The following is a 22,020-nucleotide window of genomic DNA, read 5'->3' as shown; positions in this document are numbered from 1 at the left end:
TTTCAGGCAATTAAAAATCAAAAAGGTTTAGGAGATGCTGTTAAAGATCAGTCCTTGCAAGAGGGAAAAGCGGAAAAGTTGGAGGAGGTGAGAAAGGAATTCCGTTCGTATGTATCAGAGGGTTTTGTTTCACTGAATGATGAGTCACCCCAGGTGCCAGTGAAAATTCTTAGAGATACTGGGGCTAGTCAATCTCTCTTGCTGGACAGTGTTTTAAATTTTGGTGAAGAAAGTGACACTGGTGAAGTAAATCTAGTACGAGGCGTTACAGATGACAGCATGTCTGTCCCTTTACACAGGGTGATTTTAAAGTCAAAGTTCGTAGAAGGACCAGTCGAGATAGGGATAAGACCTAGGTTGCCAGTGGAAGGAGTTTCTTTGTTATTGGGAAATGACCTTGCAGGTGGAGAAATTGTTCTTGTGGTACGGTTAACAACCAAACCAAGGATTGATGAGTCTGAGAATGATCCAGATGTTTACCCATCATGTGCAGTGACTCGAGCTAGAGCTAAAGAATTAGCCAAGACAGACAGTCCGATGCAGTCTGATGTAGTTCCTTGTGACAGTCCTATACAGGAAGAAAATTATGATGCCTTATCTGAGACTTTTCTGTCTTCATTGGAGGATCAACATCCTTATAGTGAGCCTGAATTTAAAGATTTGTCTTTGTCGAGGAAGGATTTTATGGTGGAACAGACAAAGGACCCTGAGTTGACAGAATTGAAAGAAAAAGCTCTCTCATGTGAGGAGATTGAAAAAGTGCCAATTGGATACTATGTCAAAAATGGAGTGTTAATGAGGAAATGGAGACCTCCTCATGTCCCTGTTAATGAGGAATGGGAAGTTATTCATCAGGTTGTTGTTCCAAAAGTTTATAGGAATGAAATTTTAAACCTGGCCCATAGTATGCCTTTGGGTGGTCATTTTGGTGTGAATAAAACTGTAGGGAAGATCTTGAAACAATTCTATTGGCCTGGTTTGAGAAAAGATGTGGTGATGTTTTGTCGAACCTGCCACACATGTCAGATGGTAGGTAAACCAAATCAAAAACCCCCTGTGGATCCATTGAAACCAATTCCTGCTTTTGGTGAGCCCTTTTCGAAGGTGATTGTGGACTGTGTTGGCCCATTACCAAAGTCTAAGACTGGAAATCAGTATTTGTTAACCATCATGTGTGCCACTTCTAGATTTCCAGAGGCAATACCCCTTAGAAATATTAAGGCCAAGACGGTGTCAAAGGCTCTTTTAAAATTTTTTACCTTGTTTGGTTTGCCAAAAGAAATCCAATCTGATCAAGGTAGTAATTTTATGTCAAATTTTTTTCAACAAATAGTCTATGAGCTGGGAGCAAAGCAGATTGTATCATCTGCATATCACCCAGAATCTCAAGGAGCTCTGGAGAGATTTCATTCTACTCTCAAAAATATGCTGAAGACTTATTGCTTTGAAAACACCAAGGATTGGGACAAAGGTATCCATTTACTTTTGTTTGCCGTTAGAGAATCAATCCAGGAGTCAATAGGATTTAGTCCGTTTGAGTTTGTATTTGGACATAGGGTGAGAGGACCTTTGGAGTTGTTGAGAGAGCAATGGGTTAATGAGGAAGTGCACTTGAGTCTGTTGGACTATGTCCAAAAATTTAAAACTCGGTTGGAGAGTCTGCCAGCTAGCGAGAGAGAATTTGAAAACCAGCCAGATAAGAATGAAGACATATTTTGATAGACGTGCTCGGCCTAGGACATTTGCAGTGGGGCAAAAGGTGTTGGTATTTTTCCCTAGCCAAAATAATCCATTGCAATCTCGTTTTTCTGGACCCTATGTTATTGAATCTCAAGTGACTGATTTAACATATATAATCAAAACACCAGATAGATGCAAGAAAACACAACTCTGTCATGTAAACATGCTAAAACCTTATTATGAGAGGGATTCAATTGTGGCCTTGGTAGATGATGTAAAGGTTGTTTCTAGAATGCCTGATGTTGATGTTGAGGAAGGCCAATTTAGACCAAATATTGTTCCATCGAAACTAAAAAACCAAAATATCCTGGAGAACCTTGAAACAAAGTTGGACCATTTACAAGTTTCACAAAAACAACAGATGAGAGAATTAATTTTAAAATTTAAAAATCTGTTCCCAGATGTTCCAAACAGAACATCGATAATTACCCATGATGTTGATGTTGGGGATGCAAAACCAATCAAACAACACCCATATCGAATGAATGTGGAAAAAAGTAAACTTGTTGATCAGGAAATCAAATACATGTTGGAAAATGATATTATTAGACATTCTACTTCAAATTGGAGTTCGCCCTGTGTTATTGTACCTAAACCTGATGGAACTGTTAGATTTTGCACAGATTACAGGAAAGTGAATGCTGTAACAAAGTCAGATGCTTACCCTATTCCTAGGGTGGATGATTGCATAGATAGAGTGGGAAAGGCAAAATTTCTTACAAAGATTGACCTATTAAAAGGGTACTGGTGTGTTCCATTAACAGATAGAGGAAGGGAGATTTCAGCCTTTGTAACCCCTTCTGGATTGTATGAATACAATGTTTTGCCATTTGGAATGAAAAATGCTCCGGCAACATTTCAAAGAATGATTAATTCAGTGATTCATGGGTTAAAACATACAGATGCCTACATTGACGACTTAGTGACTGGGAATGATACTTGGGAAGATCACATCTCCGCGTTAGAAAGGTTGTTTGAAAGACTTTCTGAGGCTAACCTTACAGTTAACTTGGCTAAAAGTGAATTTGGCCATGCCACTGTGACATATCTTGGTTATGTTGTAGGTCAAGGCAAGCAAGCTCCTGTTCAGGCAAAAGTTCAAGCAATATCTGAGTTCCCTATTCCCACAGGTACGAGGACTGTTAGAAGATTTTTGGGAATGGTTGGATATTACCGAAAATTTTGTAAAAATTTTGCTGATATTGCTCTTCCCCTAACTAATCTTCTGAAGAAGGGAGTAAAGTTTGTTTGGACAGATTCTTGTCAAGAAGCATTTGAGAAGCTGAAAGCCATTTTATGCTACCATCCTGTGCTCAAAACACCTGACTTTGAAAAGCCATTTTCATTAGCAGTAGATGCCAGTGATGAAGCTGCAGGAGCTGTGTTGTTGCAGAAGGGTGACCTTGATGATATTGACCATCCTGTAGCTTACTTTTCAAAGAAATTTAATGAGCATCAAAAGAATTATTCCACCATAGAGAAAGAATTACTGTCGCTTGTTTTAGCCTTGCAATATTTCAGTGTATATGTTTGCACCGCTCAGAAACCATTGACTGTGTATACAGATCATAACCCATTGGTGTTTCTGAGCTGAGTCAAAAACAAGAACAGAAGGCTGTTAAACTGGAGTTTAATTTTGCAAGAGTTTGATCTCATGATAACTCACATTAAAGGCAAAGATAATGTGATTGCTGATTGTCTTTCCCAATGTTAAATGGGAAACATGTATCTGTACTAATCTGATAGTCTGTAGTTGTGTAGCATGATAATTATTAACATTACTAACTGTATGCGCGGTTAAAATTTTCTTGGGAAAATTTTTTTTTAGGTGGGAGGTGTTACGGACTCAGTGAAAGTCCCTTTAAGATAGAGAGTGTGTGTGTATGTGTGTGTGGGGCGTGCTTACGTCAATAGAAGATAAAGGACGTAATGACATTGAAGAAGTCAGAAGAAGAAGAAGAAGGAGAGAGAGAGAGAAGGGAGAGAGACACCAGCCTGCTTGTTTTCTCTATCGATGGATAAGAAACAATAACTGTGTTTGCCATAGAAATCCATGTATGGAAGTTGGAAGTAATCCGGTGGAGTTCACTTTGTTGCTGACCTGTAGAAGGAAACAGGTATTTATGTGTGGACGACCACGGTTCGGATGCTTTTCGGGGTGAGGAAGTCACTACCGAGTAAACACTGAAGTGTCGTTTGGGTTCCATCGTGGAACATTTGGATTTCGTATGTACTCTCTCTCTGTTTCTCTACATCTACGTCTTATCTTCAGACAACGGTGGTTGTTGAAGAAGCCCTTGCTCATGTTTCACCTTATGGCTTGTGGAACTGAACTTTAAGAACCATTCCGGAACTGGGAGTTTTGGACTTTGCCACACCCACACACACACGAAGAGTTTCGTTTTGGGGTTAACGTTCGAGGTTTAACATTTTTGAATTCTAACATACTAACATTTTTACTTTTATTTTACGTATTATCATAAGTAGTGATTAATAAAATAGTTTTTAACACTGAATTATGCTCAGTGTGTTTCTTTTGTTGCTGGTTCGTGATACTAGTGGCGTTCCTCAGGGACCTGTACTGAGACCTCTGTTGTTTGTCATTTTTATAATTGATTTGGATGAAAATGTGGTAGGGTGGGTGAGTAACTTTGCAGATGACACAAAGACTGGTGGCATTGTAGATTGCATGAAAGATTGGCAAATGGATACAGTGGGATCAATGGCATATATGATGGAGAAGTGGCAGATGGAGTTTAATCCAGGCAAGTGTGAGGTGCTGCACTTTGGGATATCCAACATAAAGGGAGAGTACACAATTAATGGCAGGGTCCTTAACAGCGTTGATGAACAGAGGGATCTTGTGCTCCAGGTACATGGCACCCTAAAAGTGGCCGCACAGGTTGATGGGGGGTGGGGGGTGGGGGGTGGGGGGGGGGGGTTGGTAAAGAAGGCATATGGCATGCTTGCCTTCATTAGTCAAGGCACTGAGTTTAAAAGCCAGGAAGTTATGCTAAAGCTTTATAAAACTCTGGTTAAGCAACAGTTAGAGTATTGCATTCAATTCTGATTGCCTCATAGGAAGGATGTGGAGGCTTTGAGAGAGTGCAGAGGAGATTTACCAGGATGCTGCCTGGTTTGGAGGACATGTGCTACGTGCAGAGGTTTGACAAGCTGTGGCTGTTTTCTCTAGAGCAGTGGAGACTGAGGGGAGATTTGACAGTAATTTATAAAATTATATGAGGCATAGATAGAGTAGACAGCCAGTATCTTTTTCCCAGGATTGAAACATCTAGTACTAGAGGACATGTATTTAAGGTGAGAGGGGGAAAGTACAAAGGAGATGCGTGAGGCAAGTTTTATTTTACACAGAACGTGGTGGGGGCCTGGAATGCACTGCCAGGGGTGGTGGTAGAGGCAGATAGCACAGGAGCAATTAAGAGACTCTTGGAAAGGCACATGAATGTGCAGAGAAGGGAGGGATATGATCAATGTGTGGGGAAGAAGGATTAGATTAAACAGGAGCCATTGGTTTAATTAGTTCGGCACAACATTGTGGGCGAAGGGCCTTTCCTGTGCTGTACTGTTCTATGTTCACTCATTCTATTTTTATTGAGTCCTCTGGGGGGAGATTTTCCAAGATACATGCACTTTAAATCTGTGCTAAAAGTAGAGAAAAAAAAGTAATTGAAAAGAAAGAGGAAAATCCAACCAGTTCCATTGAACTGAATGACTTTCAAGCCCTCTCTAAATATCAGCAGTTTAGGACAGACTGCCTGGACTATCTCACAGGGTACGAGTTGGTCCACAGCCAGGACTTTGACATCTAGATATGCAAGACACATTCCTTACAAAGGCCACAACTGTGCAATGATTGACACTAATTCACAATTTTATACCAATCCCAGATTATATTTCAAACTCAGATACAAACAGAACATTAGACCATGACACATCTGAAATCCCCCTGAACAGATGAACCACCACATTCCAACCTTTTTCCACCACGGCTGCACACACTGCCACATTAGCATTAACACCAGCGAGATACTAAATATATTGCTGTGCATCTGGGGTAACAGACCAGCACTGGCATTTTATCCTCTATGTCAGGCAGCTGCCAAAGAGCGGATGCTGTTGCTTGAAACTGCCAAAAACATGCAGGCAAGAGACAAACTTACTCTGCAGATCCTTTCAGTGCTGAAGGTGCACCGGGTAACAAAACGGGTTTCAACAGCAAGACCTGGATTCGAATTTGAAGTGACTGGTTTAAAGGAAACCATGAGAGATTACTCATTTTGCCCAGAATCTGAGGACACAGCCTATGTTTGAATTTATCCATGAAAATGCTACTTTCAGTATACAAGTTGTCAATCTATGAAGAAAGCTCTTGCAAAAGATGAATTAAGGAGCAAAGACACAAGACTAATGACAAGAACAGACCATTAAGCCTTTGACCTACGTCTGCCGTACAACTCCACTTTTCCATTCTTTCATTATGATCCTTAGTGTTCAACATATTGAATTCACTCTCAATTGAACATTCACAGCTCTCTTCAGAAACCCCTGCATTGGGAGACAGGCTATGAGCAATGAGAGGTGTCACAAGTGCAGATGAACAGGTGACTTTGGATCCCAAAAATGTTCAGCGAAAGGTTCCTCACCTCTTGCAGGGCCTGTTCTGGATTAATTGATTGCTGTGATTTAATAGCACCCATATCGTTGGATCACGAGGACCAGAATGGTGGAAGACAAAATCAAAGACGCTTTGTCTTACTTGATGTAGCAACTATCATACTGCCAAGAATGTAATAGGTGCAATGAGCTTAACCAATCACAATCCAGTTTCAAATGATATTAAACTCAATAATCATCCCCAAAGACCAAAAACTGGTGGTGTAGTGGACAGTGAGAAAGGTTGTCTACAGTTTACAAGAGCGTTTGATGGCCCTGGACCTGTACTCAATGGCGTTCAGGATGAGGGGAGATCTCACTGAAACCTACTGGCTACTGAAAGGCCTGGATAGAGCGGATGTGGAGAGGATGTTTCCATCAGTGGGAGTCTAGGATATGAGGGCACAACCTCAGAATAAAGGGACATCCCTTTAAAACTGAGATAAGGAGGAATTTCTTCAGCCAGAGGGTGGTGAATGTGTGGAATTTGTTGCCACAGATGGATGCGGAGGGTGTATTTAAGGCAGAGATTGATGGATTAGTAAAGGGGTTAAGGGTTACAGGGAGAAGGCGGGAGAATAGGGTTGAAAAAAATCAGCCATTATTGAATGGTGGAGCAGACTTGATGCACTGAATGGCCTAATTCTGCTGCTATATGTTATGGTCTTACAACAGGATCTAGTCAACTGGGAAAGTGGGCAAAGGAATGGCAGATGGAATTAAACTCAAACAAATAAAATGTGCTTAAAATTTAAATTTAATAAAATTTTGGGAAGCTAAACCAGGGCAGGACATTGGGGAGTGTTGATGAACAGAGAACATAGAACAGTACAGCACGGGAACAGGCCCTTTGGCCCACGATGTCTGTACAACCATGATGCCAAATTAAAACCAATCCCAACTGCTTGCATCTGATCCACATCCCTCCACTCCCTTCCTATTCACGTCTGTCTAAATGCCTCTTACACACCACCATGGTATCTGCTTCCACCACCACCCCTAGCAGTGTGTTCTAGGCACCTACCACTCTTTGCACAAACAACTTACCCTGCATATCTCCTCTAATCTTTGCCCTCTAGTGTTTGACATAGAACATGCTTCCCTGAAAATGGGAACACAGGTAGACGGGTAGTGAGGAAGGCATATGGTATGCCTGCCTTCATCAGCCAAGCCACTGAGTATAAGAGTTGGGATGACATGTTACAGTTGTATATAATGTTGGTTAGGCCACACTTGGAGCATTTTGTGTAGTTCTGGTCACCACACTACAGGAAGGATGCGATCAAGTGAGAGGGGGTGGGGAAAAGATCGAGTTACAAGGAGAGATTGAATAGACTGGGACTGTTTCTCCTGGAGCGAAGGAGACTGAGGGGCATCCTTATAAAGGTGTATAAAGTTATGAGAGGCATAGATAGGGACAGAGCCAGTGTCCATTTCCCATGGAAGGGGTGTCTAAAACTAGAGGGCATAGGTTTAAGGTGAGAGGGAGGAAGTTTAAAGGGGATCTGAGGGGTAAATGTTTCCACATAGAGTAGCTGGTATCTGGAATGAGCTGCCGAAGGGGGTGGTGCAGGCAGGGACAGGAATAACATTTAAGAGGCATCTCAATAGGTACTTGAACAAGCAGAGCACAGAGGGAAAGGAATTAATGCAGGCAACTGGGGTTAGTATAGATGGGCATAGATGTGATGGACCGAAGGGCCTGTCTCTACGCTGTACAACTCGAAATCACATTGGTAGCAGACCACGCACATTGTTCAGACACCAAATAGATAACAGAACTGTTGGGAAAAGTGAGCTCTCAGGACAGAAGAAAACTGAGGCTATGTTGTGTAAAAAGGCCTTTAAAGTTACATCTACACCACAGCCCTCGGAGTCTACCTGACTGACAATTCTGCTCTCACTATACTCCCAATAAGCCAATACTACCATGCCTGCTAACAGAACGGATAGTGGACACAGAGAAAACATCCCCTCTGACCTCAGGGCTAGAAGTAACAGTCACTAATGAATCAAATAATGAAGGGAGAAGAGTGGTGAAATGGGGAATTTGACCCACGCACAATAGATGAGGCCACCAACAGTATTAGTATTGGTATTGGTTTATTATTGTCACTCGTACCGAGGTACAGTGAAAAACTTGTCTTTAATGTGTTTACAGGGAGACTCGAAGAGCACATAAGAGAAAGAGGCAGAAGGGTATGACGAAAAGAAGATGGGAAGAGGCTTGCATACTGCAGAAATACTTGGGAAACCAAGTGACTCATTTCTCTGCTTAAATTCTGTGTAACAGGAAGTGTACTTTTTGAATATACACCCTTCATTTGACCAAAGCAGCTCCTTTCGCAAACTCCAGCAATAACAAGGCCATGAAGAGTTATTACAGTACATCTACCACTGGCATCTCCATGGCCCAAGGTCAGGATAATTGATAATCCAGTTGGCTTCAGTCCACGAGACAGCCTGAACTGTGCCCACCAGTGGCAGCACAGTGAAGGAAGCTGACAATTCAATTAACCCGTTGATTTTGTCCTTATTGCCAGTAAGCCAACTACACGGTGATTAAAGGCTTCTTTTAACTTGCATATGCTCTCCAACTCGAATCTCCAATTCTCCTTTTATAAAAATTTAGTAATGGGTGGCATAAAACCTGCTTAATGTCTTAAGCAATAATTACTTACCAGGAAACCTTTATGACTATCTCTTAAGAATTAAGCCAGTATAATTTAATGTTGTGTGAAACCTTTTTTTTGCTGAGATACTTCAATTTATGAGAGTTCTTAATTCAACCATTCATCACCTCAAATTGGTTCTATCACCAGCGACAGACCCTTAACCACCAGCCCTTTACCATTCCACTGTATAACTCAAAGTGCCAACTCCAAACACTACTCAAATTCAAAAGGTCAAATCTATATAACTGTGCTGCCGGGCATTCAAATGCCCAGGGAGAGACCTTCACAAGGTCACCATCAATATTAAGCTGTTCACTCCTTCAAGCCTTCTGCCACCCTATTAGATCATGTAATCATTCAATTAAACTTAATCTAAACCATCCATGCACTCTGTTTCAGAACCTTTAACACCTTAACCAAAACAAACTGTCTCCTTTTTGAAATTGTTATTGATCCATTCCAGCCTCAGCAGCTTTCTGAGCGCCACTTCCATGACCATTGCTGGCACCATCCCTGAATGGTTGCCTCCAGCTTCAACACCTTGCCTTGTTATTCCAAACACCCAGAGAGCTTCTCCCCATCAACATCAACAACCAGTACTTGCACACTAACAGTCTCAAGGTGCTTCAGTGGAAGGGAATTGCAAAATTTGACACAAAGGACAGGTGACCAAAAAGCTTGGTCAAGGAGCTAGTTTTAAGGCCCATCTTACAAAAGAAACAATGCCAATGAAATACGGAAGGGTACTCCCCATTGTAAGACATGCGACAGACAAACTGCACACAGCAGCAGGGACAATGACCAGATAATGAATGTTGAGTTGGCATATTAGACACTACTCTACTGCTCTCCTTTGAAAACGCCATGGGATGTTTTCCATTCACCTCAAGGAGCAGGCAGCACCTTGGTTTAATATTATTTTCAGATAGTGCAGCACTCCCTCAGTACTGCACTAGATTTTTATGCTTCACTCAGGGACATGGATCTCTTCTGCCCTCTTTGGATCCAGGGTGAGCTCGCCAATTGGATACAAAATTAGCTTGGTGGAAGGAGTCAGAGGGTGGCTGTGGAGGGTTGTTTCTCAGATTGGAGGCCTGTGACCACTGGTGTGCCACAGGGGTTGGTGCCAGGTCCACTGTTATTTGTCATCGACATCAACGATTGGGATTAGAACATAGTTGGCATGGTTAGTAAATTTACGGATGACACCAAAATTGGTGGTATAGTGGACAATGAAGAGGGTTATCTAAGATTACAATGGGATCTAGATCAATTGGGGAAGTAGGCCAAAGAATGACAGATAGAATATAACTTGGGCAAGTGCAAGGTCTTCCACTTTGGGAAGTTAAACCAAGGCAAGACCTGCACAGTAAATTGTAGGGCCCTGGGTGATGTTATAGAACAGAGAGACCAAGGGATACATGTACATAGTTCCCTGAAAGTGACCACGCAGGTAGACAGGTAGTGAAGAATACATTTGAAATGCTTGCCTTCATTGGTCAGGTCATTTAGTACAAGAGTCGGGATGTCACATTACAGCTGTACAAGACGTTGGAGAGACCACACTTGGAGTGTTGTGTGCAGTTCTGGTCACCCAACTATAGGAAGGATGTCACTGAGCTGGAAAGGGTGCAGAAAGGATTCACAGGGATGTTACCAGGACTGGAGAGCTTGAGATATAGAGAGAGGCTGTGGCTTTTTTTCCCTGGAGCAGAGGAAGCTGAGTGGTGACTTTGTAAAAATATACAAAATCATGAGGGTTATAGATAAGGTGAATGGTCATTTTCCCAGGGTGGGGGAGTCTAAACCTAGGCGACATAGGTTTAAGGTGAGAGGGGAAAGACTTAAAGGAGACCTGAGGGGCAAATATTTCACACAGAGGGTGGTGGGCATGTGGAACGAGCTGCCAGAGGAAGTGGTAGAGGTGGGTACAATTACAGTGTTTAATAGACATTTGGACAGGTATGTGGATAAGGAAGGATTAATGGGATAGGGGCCAAATGCAGGCAATGCATCTAGCTGAGGTAGGCAACTTGGTCAGCATGAATGAGTTGGGCCAAAGGGCCTGTTTCCATGCTGTATGAATCTATGACTATGACTGGTATTGATTGCATTTACCCCTGCTAGTTGGTTGTCGGTTGCCCCTTTCCCCACCTCCAACATGAGGCCGAGCTTCAGTGAATACAAATTCAGTCCAATCCAGTCAAGAGGCCATTTATCCCAGCAACATTATGTTGGCTCATTAAAAATTCAGTTAGTTCCACTCCATACACTTTCACCCTGTCAAAACACCAGTTTCTTCAAATCGCTTTTGAAAGCAACTATTGTATCCATCACCCAATCAGAACATTTAAAGTCCTAACCATTCTTCACACGACTTGTTCCTTATCTTGCCTCTGATCCTTTTACCTCAAATCTGTGCCCACTGGATACCATTCTCCTTCCTTTTAAACACCCCTCTCACGTCTGCTCCTCATCCACACTAATGGGAGATGTCTCAGCTTCCACAGTCTAGCCGTATAACTGCAATCCCTCATCCCTGCAGCTCCTGTATTAAATCCTATGCACACCCTCCAAGACCTTCACCTCCTCTCAAAAGTCTGACTCAGACACAAAACTGCACTTGGCAAATCTGTACTTGACATATAGATCTGAACACAGAAAAGTGTTTGAGCTGACCTCCCAAGCTGCTCTGTCACTCACAAAGCTCATGGCTGATCTGATCATTGTCATCAACTCCACTTTCTTGTCCAGTTCCCATGACTCTCAACTCCCCATAGTCCAAATGTCTATCTCAGTCTTCTACATACTTAATGACGCAGCAGCAGCAAGACGTTCAAAACATTCATCTCAGTACAAAGTGGGCTATAGCTTATCCCAGCAGTTCCCAACCTTGGGGCCTGAATGGAATCTGAGACACAAAGGTAAAAATAAACAAGTGTTGGGTATAAAAGTGGGGAAGTCATATTGCAGCTGTATGAAAACTTTGGTCAGGCCACATTTGGAGTATCGTGTCCAGTTCTGGTCGCCCCATTACAGGAAGGATTTGAAGACCTTGGAGAGGGTGCAGAGGAGATTTACCAGGATGTTGCCTGGATTAGAGGGTATTTGGTATAAAGAGAGGTTAGACAAACTTGGGTTGCTTTCTCTGGAGTGTCAAAGGCTGAGGGGAGACCTCATAGAAATTCATAAAATTATAAAATTATGAACAGCATAGGCAAGGTAGATAGTTGGTCTTTTTCCCAGGGTGGTAATGTCAATTACTAGAGGACATCGCTTTAATGTGAAAGGGGGTAAGTTTAAAGGACATTTCCAAGTCTTTTTTTTAAATACAGAGAGCAGTAGGTGCTTGGAAAACACTGCCAGGGGAAGTGGTGGAAGCAGATATAATTTAGACAGGCACATGAACAGTCAGAGAATGGAGGAATATAAACCATGTGCGGGTAGATGGGATTAGTTTGAAATGGCATCATGGTCTGCACAAATATGGTGGGCCGAAGGGCCTGTCCACGTGCTGTACTGTTCTATGTTCTAAGGCACCTGACAGGTATTGTGTGTTCATGAAATGCCACCCAAGTTACCTGCTTGGTTTTGAGGGTCACAGAAATTAGAGTTTAAATGCAGTGATGCTCAGAAAAAGGGACACACTGTCCAATCTAGTTTGACAGGGAAAGAACCTTCCACAATCTCCGAACAAGGCTCGCACAATCTCACTCCCTTCAATAAGAACAATTCTCATTCTGAACTCCAAACAACACTGGCCCAATCCACTCAATCCTTCCATGCAAGACAACTGCATCCCAGGAAGAGTTTAACTTCCTGACCATTTTACTCCACCCCTACTTTAACTACTTTGTTAACTCCTCCTGACACATTTAAATACTTGCTCAAAGACCAGCTCCTCTCTGCATGGGGTGTCTCCTCACGCCTTATGTCAAGTGTATCAGTTAAATGAGTTTCATCGACCGTAGCTTCACCACCCCCCAGACTGCCGTCCATCTCACCTGCTACAAACAAGCCTGTGCCACAATTTGAAAGCCCAATAAACGATCTGAGCCGCACTGCCCTCACCCACTGCATCAAGTTCCCTTGCACACTGACAACTTTTCACATTCTTGTGTTCCCAGCAGTTACCTCTGCGGGACTGACAGTCATCTCCTGTCAGATGCAGTGAGCAGCAGCAGTACAGCTTACACCCAGGGGCAGCCCCTCATCCACTCAATGTGCTGCAGCAGTTTAACTCCCCCCCCCCCGGGTGCCCCAGGATCCCCCCACTCCTGGGTGCCCTGATCTATCCACCACCCCTGGGTGCCCCAGGATCCCCCCCACCCCTGGGTGCCCGGAATCCTCCACCCCTGGGTGCCCCCAATCTATCCACCACCCCTGGGTGCCCCGATCTATCCACCACCCCTGGGTGCCCCGGGATCCCCCCACTTCTGGGTGCCCCGATCTATCCACCACCCCTGGGTGCCCCGGGATCCCCCCACCCCTGGGTGCCCCACTTCCCGCCCGCCCGCCCACCATGGGTTGCCAGGGGAACCGGTCGGGTAGCAGGGCCGCAGTGAAGGTCCGGCGCCCGGCCCGGTGGGAGGGGATGGCGGGCCGAGCCGGGCCGGCCGGACGGGGCAACGCCGGGGCGGCCTCCCCTACCTCCTCCGCAGCTCCCCGACGTGCGGCTCCAGGTACGGGTCGGTCCGCAGCAGCTCGGCCACCCGGGCCTCACTCGGCAGTTCCACCTCCGCCATCTTGGCAGCCGGGCGTGCGGCGGGGGCGGGGCCTCGGGGATGACAGGGGCGGGGCCTCGGGGATGACAGGGGCGGGGCCTCGGGGACAGACAGGGGCGGGGCCTCGGGGACAGACAGGGGCGGGGCCTCGGGGATGACGGGGGCGGGGCCTCGGGGACAGACAGGGGCGGGGCCTCGGGGACAGACAGGGCGGGGCCTCGGGGATGACAGGGGCGGGGCCTCGGGGATGACAGGGGCGGGGCCTCGGGGACAGACAGGGCGGGGCCTCGGGGATGACAGGGGCGGGGCCTCGGGGATGACAGGGGCGGGGCCTCGGGGACAGACAGGGGCGGGGCCTCGGGGATGACGGGGCGGGGCCTCGGGGACAGACGGGGCGGGGCCACAGAAGAAGTGATGGGTGCGGGGGCTGAGGGCAGAGTTGGAGGAGGCGGGGTAGAGGGGGTGGGGTTGGAGGGGGAGGGCTTGGAGGAGGGGTGGTGGGGTTGGTGGGTGAGGTGTAGGAGGGGAGTTGGTGAGGGAGGGGTTGAGGACGTGATGGAGGAGAGGGAGGGCTTGGAGGAGGGGTGGTGGGGTTGGTGGGTGAGGGGTTGGAGGGGGGTTGGTGAGGGAGGGGTTGGGGAGGTGTTAGAGCGGGTGGTGGTGGGGAAGTGTTGGTGGTGTGCTGGGGAGGGTTTGGGGAGGGGTGGTAGTGGATGGGTTGGGAGAGGGGTGATGGGGTGGGGTTGGAGGGAGTTGGTGGGAGGTTGGAGGGGATTGGTGGGGCAGGGGTTGAAGGAGGGGGCAGTGGGGGAGGGTTTGGTGGAGGGCTCATGGGGATGGGGTTGGAGGAGGGAAGGTAGAGGAGGGGGTGGTGGGGGAGGGCTTGGTGGTGTGGTGGAGGAGGGTCTGAGGGTATTAACTAATTAGGAATAAAAGTCTGGAGTCAGTACTGGTTACCAGAACCACCAATTTGTTGTTGAAAACCTCCTTGATTTACTGAAGGAAGCAGCTGCCCCAGGCCTCCTGGCCCAGATTTGTCTGGGACACCCCAGTGCGGTCGGCTCGGAGGAGCAGGTCAGGAAAGCGTCAAGTTGAATAAGTCGCCGGGACTAAATGGGATGTACTCTAGGCTGCTGTGGGAGGCGAGGGAGGAGATTGTGGAGCCTCTGACGATGATCTTTGCATCATCGATGGAGACGGGAGAGGTTCCAGAAGATTGGAGGGTTGCGGATGTTGTTCCCTTATTCAAGAAAGGGAGTAGAGATAGCCCAGGGAATGATAGACCAGTGAGTCTCACCTCAGTGGTTGGTAAGCTGATGGAGAAGCTCCTGAGGGGCAGGATTTATGAACATTTGGAGAGGTATAATATGATTAGGAATAGTCAGCATGGCTTTGTCAAGGGCAGGTCCTGCCTTACGAGACTGATTGAATTTTTTGAGGATGTGACTAAACACATCGATGAAGGGAGAGCAGTAGATGTAGTGTATATGGATTTCAGCAAGGTGTTTGATAAGGTACCCCATGCAAGGCTTATTGAGAAAGTAAGGAGCCATGGGATCCAAGGGGACATTGCAATGTGGATCCAGAACTGGCTGGCCCACAGAAGGCAAAGAGTGGTTGTTGAAGGGTCGTATTCTGCGTGGAGGTCAGTGACCAGTGGTGTACCTCAGGGATTTGTTCTGGGACCCTTGGTCTTTGTGATTTTTATAAACGACCTGGATGAGGAAGTGGAGGGGTGGGTTAGTAAGTTTGCGGATGACACGAAGGTTGGGGGTGTTGTGGATAGTTTGGAGGGCTGTCAGAGGTTACAGGGGGACATAGATAGGACGCAGAGTTGGGGTGAGAAGTGGCAGAAGCAGTTCAACCCAGATAAGTGTGAAGTGGTTCATTTTGGTAGGTCAAATATGATGGTAGAATATAGTATTAATGGTAGGACTCTTGGCAGTGTGGAGGATCAGAGGGATCTTAGGGTCCGAGTCCATAGGACGCTCAAAGTGGCCGCACAGGTTGACTCCATGGTTAAGAAGGCACATGGTGTATTGTCCTTCATTAATCGTGGAATTGAATTTAGGAGCCGAGAGGTATTGTTGCAGCTATATAGGACCCTGGTCAGACCCCACTTGGAGTAATGTGTTCAGTTCTGGTCACCACACTGCAGGAAGGATGTGGAAGCCATAGAGAGGGTGCAGAGGAGATTTACAAGGATGTTGCCTGGAATGCGGAGCATGCCTTATGAAAGCAGGTTGAGGGAACTCGGCCTTTTCTCCTTGGAGCGACGGAGGATGAGGGGGGACCTGATAGTGGCATATAAGATGATGAGAGGCATTGATCGGTTAGATAGTCAGAGGCTTTTCCCCAGGGCTGAAATGGTGGCCACAAGAGGACATAGGTTTAAGCTGCTGGGGAGTAGATGTAGAGGAGATGTCAGGGGTAAGTTTTTTACTCAGAGAGTGGTGAGTGCATGGAATGTGCTGCCGGCAACGGTGGTGGAAGCGGATACAATAGGGTCTTTCAAGAGACTGTTAGATTGGTACATGGAGCTGAGTAAAACAGAGGGCTATGGGTAAGCCTCGTAATTTCTAGGGTAGGGACATGTTCGGCACAGCTTTGTGGGCCGAAGGGCCCGAATTGTGCTGTAGTTTTTCTATGTTTTTCTATGTTTCTAGGAGCATCTGGCGGTGGACGAGTAGCTGCCTGAATCCTGCAAATAATCCAGGCCGGTGGGGGTGGGGGTCTTGGGGGAGGGATGGGGAGGGACCAGGGGGGGCAGGGGGATGGGGAGGGGCAGGGGAGGGATGGGGAGGGACAGGGGGGGCAGGGGGATGGGGAGGGGCAGGGGAGGGATGGGGAGGGACAGGGAGGGACAGGGGGATGGGGAGGGGCAGGGGAGGGATGGGGAGGGACAGGGAGGGACAGGGGGATGGGGAGGGGCAGGGGAGGGATGGGGAGGGACAGGGAGGGACAGGGGGATGGGGAGGGGCAGGGGAGGGACAGGGAGGGACGGGGATGGGGAGGGGCAGGGGAGGGATGGGGATGGACAGGGAGGGACAGGGGGATGGGGAGGGGCAGGGGAGGGATGGGGAGGGACAGGGAGGGACAGGGGGATGGGGAGGGGCAGGGGAGGGATGGGGAGGGACAGGGAGGGACGGGGATGGGGAGGGGCAGGGGAGGGACAGGGAGGGACAGGGGGATGGGGAGGGGCAGGGGAGGGATGGGGAGGGACAGGGAGGGACAGGGGGATGGGGAGGGACAGGGAGGGACAGGGGGATGGGGAGAGACGGGAGGGATGGGGAGGGACAGGGGGATGGGGAGAGACGGGAGGGATGGGGCTGGTGTTGGGAAAGCAGCAAAGGGGGGAGAGCTGGGAGAGCAGGGCTCGGCGTGGGATGGGCAAGGTTGGTCACTGGAGCCAAAGGAAGGACTGAACTGGGAATGGCGGAGGTGGGGAGAGGCAGGAGAGTGCAGGTGAAGGAAGCTAGCCCTCGGGTGTGCCCTTGGAGAGGTCAGGAGGTGTCTGACAGTCACCAGACATCTCTGGGAAAACATAATTACCCACCACTTGTTTAGAATTTCACACAGTCTGAAAATAGGATCCAAAGGTCAAGGTCACTGCTGCCGTGTTCACATTGAGAGAGCTTCCCTTCACTCACAAGGCAAGACCAGAACTGCAACCCCCCCCCCAGCAGTCCATGTCCCAGCTTCGACAGGCTCTGCTGACAGATAGCCTTGTGGCGTCACCTTCTCCATGAACTCCTGCCCTCACACACTCACACTGCATGTCCTTGTAACGTATGTGTGATACACTGTCTGCATTAACATGATGAAGCCTCCAAGTTACTTCACAGGAGCTGGAATAAAATTAAATGTGACAACAGACAACAACACAATGCTGGGTATGGTGATGGCTCACCAGTAAATCACTGGACTCTTAACCAGTGACCTGTAGCAACAACCCCAAGACACAAGTTCAAGCCTCAACATGGCAGCTGAGATATGTAAATTTGGTTAATACTCTGAAATTAGGAGAAAAAGATGTCTTGGCAATGACCACAGAGACTTTGGATTGTCACAAGAAGCCATCTGGTTCACTGACATTCTCCAGGGAAGGAAATCTGCCATCCCTACCGGATCTGGCCTGTGTGTATCACCACACCCACCCCACATGGCTGACTCTGAAACCCCTCAGTACTACTGGTAGTGCTGAGCTGAAACAGCGAAAGGGGGAAACAAGACAGACCCCGGCACTAACCGGGGCACTAACTGGAGCACGGCAGAGTCACTCCCAGCTCAGTCTTCCCCACAACTATCAGGGGACTGGTGGCTAGATCCACAGAGCTGTCCCACAGACTGGTCAGAAACCAGGCTGACACAGCTGTACTCACCTCACAGACAATGTGCCAGACTCCCCGTCCCGGGGCACGACCAGTCCCACCTGCAGGACAGACCCTCCACAGGGGGCAGCAACAGATAGGGGGGATTAGCCCTCGTGGTCCTCAACATTGAATCCAGACCCCAGACAAGGAAACCTCCTCCTGATCCCCACCTCCTGCCCTCCCTCAGCTGATGACTCTGTGCTCCTCCATGTTGAACACTCTGGGCAGCATAGAGTGGTGAGGGCAGAGATTGTCCTCTGGGTTGGGACTTGGCTGTCCATCACCAGGAGTGGCCTGATGGCAGCACCACAGACTGAGCTAGCCAAGTCCTGAAGTCCCAGCAACCAGACTGGGTTGGCAGCAGGTCGTGAATGAACCAGCACCAGGGATAAACAATAACCACTTCCTTACCGACCTGCCTGTGGTGATGCACTGCCCGTGAGAGTGTTTGTAGAAGTAACCTCTGCAGTCCTTGTGGAGACAAGGTCCTGTCTTCACACCAAGGATACACTCGACTATGTGTGGCTCTACAGTCATGCTAAATGTGAATGGAGCCAGCAGCCTACAACTGGGCCATCAACAGCAGCAGAGATGCCCACCACTCCAATCTGGTCATTAGTTTATTATTGTCATGTGTATCGAGATACAGTGAAAAGATTTTGTTTCCATGCCTTCCAGGTAGATCATCCCACACATAAGTACATCAAGGTAGTACAAAAGGAAGTCAATAACAGAGTGCAGGATCTGTAAACCCGTGGCCCAGAGTATCTCTCATCCACCATTACTTCAGGCCCACTCAAGGATGATTAAGGATGGTCACCAAATGTTCACCTTGCTGGCAACACCCAGGTGCTGATACATGAATAAGTAAAAAAAATCAACAAGGTCACATTTCATTTCTTTCTACGGATACTGGTCACTGAGGGAAGACATTCCCCCCAACAACAGCTCTGTGCCATCTTGAACATGCCTGAAAGAGGAACCGGTGCTGTCTGCGCTGATCGCAGGATAGCCCACTGAGTTCGAAGGTTGGGCTCTGCAGTCTGCCCCAGGGATCTGCGTACAATGACTGAACCCCCGCTGTTTGCGGCAGCTTGGTCTCTGTTCCTGAGGACCTGCAGCACAGGGATGTGCCACCTTTCAGACCCTGGCTAGCCTCTCAGATGAATGCAAAAGATCCCATGGTGCTGCTTAGATGAGCAGAGAGCTTTGGTTAGATCACTGAATCACAGAGAGATACAGCATGGAAACAGGCCCTTCAGCCCACCAAGTCCGTGCCAACCATCAATGCTACCCTAACCCGTTGTATTCTCCCCACATTTTCGTCATCTCCCCATGGATTCTTGCCACTCAGCCACACACTAGGGGCATGTCTTTGAGATGCGGGAGGAAAGTAGAGAATCCAGGTGCAGTGACAGGGAGAACGTGCAAACTCCACACAGACAGCACCCAAGGCCAAGATTAACCCAGGTCACAGGAGCTGTGAACCATAGAACCATACAGCACAAAACAGGCCCTTTGGCCCACCATGTTGTGCCGTCCATCAAACCACCCTCACACTATATAACCCTTTCCTCCTGCATATCCCTCTATCTCACATTCCTCCATGTGCCCATCCGACAAACTCTTGAACCTGTCCAATGTATCTGCCTCCACCACCACCCCAGGCAGTGCATTCCATGCGCCAACCACTCTCTGGGTGAAAAACCTCCCCCTGACATCTCCCCTGAACCTCCCACCCATAACCTTAAAGCCATGCCCCCTCGTCCTGAGCATTGGTGCCCTGGGGAGGAGGCGCTGGCTGTCTACTCTATCTAGCGGCTCCACTAACTGCACCACTCTACCAGCTGTGTGCTATGTTTGGACTTTAGAAAGGGGATATTGCCCTCAGGCGTTGCACAGATATGGCAGGGTTTCAAGGTTGGATTATGAACAGCTCTTAAAACGACCAGGTTCAATCCCCTAGAACAGAGTGTATATTTTAAATTTAGGACACTGGTTTCAGACCCAAGTTTCTCACCCTCAAACTGAACTTGAAATTCTACCATGCTATGATCACTTTTTCCAAAGGGATCCTTTACTCTGAGGTCATTAATTAATCCTGTCTCAACACAAAGAACCGGATTTAAAATAGCCTGCTCCCTGGTTGATTCTTCAATGTATTGCTTTAAAAAAAACATTCCTAATACACTCTATTAACTCATCCTGAAGGTTACCATCACAAATTTGATTAGTCCAATCTATGTAATGATTAAAATTGCCCCTGACTACTGCAGTCCCTTTCTGACAAGCCCTCATTATTTCCTGATTTACACCATGTCCTGCAGGATAGCTAGTGTAAGGGGCCCATGTACTGCACCCACCAGTGACTTCCTACCCCGACTCAGCCCAACTCGTCCTTGTTGACCAGGATGCCCATCTATGTGTTCAGCCCATTTCCCTCTAAACCTTTCCTATCCGTGTACCTGTCCAAATGTCTTTTAAATGTTGTAATTGTGCCCACCTCTACCACTGCCTCTAGCAGCTCGTTCCATACACCCACCACCCACTTTGTGAAAAAACTTTAACTTTATTTATCCAACACGGTAACAGGCCCTTCTGGCCCAATGATCCCATGCTGCCCAATTACACCCATGTTAATCTACTAACCCGTATGTCTTTGGAATGTGGGAGGAAACCGGAGCACAGGGAGGAAACCCACGCAGTCACGGGGAGAACGTACAAACTCCTTACATACAGAGGCAGGAATTGAACCCCAATCGCTGGTGCTGTAATAGCATTATGCTAACCGCTATGCTACCGAGCTGCCCAAAAACTTGTCCCTTTCACCATAAACATGGGCCCTCTGGTTTTAGCCCCTCCTACCCTAAGAAAAGAACTGTGATTATCCACCTTATATACGCCCCTCATGATTTTGTAAATGTCACCCCTCAGCCTCCTTACTTTCAAGGAAAATAATCCCAGCCTGTCCAGTCTCTCCCTAAAACTCAAGCCCTTTGGTCCTGGAAACATCCTTGTGAATATTTTCTGCACCCCTCCAGCTTAGTCACATCCTTCCTGTAGTGTGGTGACCAGAACTGCACACAGTATTCCAGGTGTGGTCTCACCAACATCTGCAGCTGTGACATGACGTCCCAACTCCTGTACTCAGTGCCCCGACCGATGAAGGCCAGCGTGCCACACGCCTTCTTCACCACCCTGTCTACCTGTGTCACCACCTTCAGGGAACTATGGACCTGAATTCCTTGGTCTCTCTGTTCTACAACATGCCGCAGAGCCCTGTCGCCCACTGTGTAAGTCCTGCCCTGGTTTAACTTACCAAAATGCATCACTTTCCACTTGTCTGAGTTAAATTCCATCTGCCACTCCCTTGCCCACTTTCTCAGCTGTTGTAACCTGAGACAACCTTCTTCACTGTTCACCACACTACCAATTTTGGTGTCCTCTCCAAAGTTAGAAGCATGCCATCTACATCCTCATCCAAATCGTTAATATCGATGACGAACAACAGTGGACCCAGCACCGATCCCTGCGACACACCACTGGTCACAGGCCTCCAGTCTGAAAAACTACCCTCCAACACCACCCTCTGCCTCCTTCCACCAGGCCAATTTTGCGTTTTATCTATAAATGACGGATAAAAATGTAGCTGGGCTGATTAGTAAGCTTGCGTATGACAAAAGTTGGTGGAGCTGTGGACAGTGAAGAAGTTTGTCCAAGGATACAGCAGGATTAAGATCAGCTGCAGATATGGGGGGAGAAACGGCAGATGGAGTTTAATCGGGCAAGTGTGAGGTGTTGTTCTTTGGGAGGCCAAATGAAAGGAGAAAGTGT

The 22,020-nt window shown here is 47.4% G+C and overlaps 1 protein-coding gene across 4 annotated transcripts in view; it reads right to left on the bottom strand.

Moving 5' to 3' along the window:
- Positions 1-13,857, bottom strand: part of gbe1b (glucan (1,4-alpha-), branching enzyme 1b) — a 394,510-nt gene extending 380,653 nt beyond the window's left edge. For all 4 annotated transcript variants that reach the window (XM_052014127.1, XM_052014129.1, XM_052014128.1 and 1 more), the window contains exon 1: positions 13,740-13,857. In XM_052014127.1, the coding sequence (XP_051870087.1) occupies positions 13,740-13,834 (95 nt within the window). In that variant the 5' untranslated portion in view covers positions 13,835-13,857. The remainder of the gene's footprint in view (positions 1-13,739) is intronic.
- Between the last annotated feature and the right edge of the window lie 8,163 nt (positions 13,858-22,020).

The sequence above is a fragment of the Pristis pectinata genome, chromosome 4, assembly GCF_009764475.1.
Source record: "Pristis pectinata isolate sPriPec2 chromosome 4, sPriPec2.1.pri, whole genome shotgun sequence".
NCBI lineage: Eukaryota > Metazoa > Chordata > Chondrichthyes > Rhinopristiformes > Pristidae > Pristis > Pristis pectinata.
Note: the sequence above shows the minus strand (reverse complement) of the source record. Positions and strands in the feature narration are given on the sequence as shown.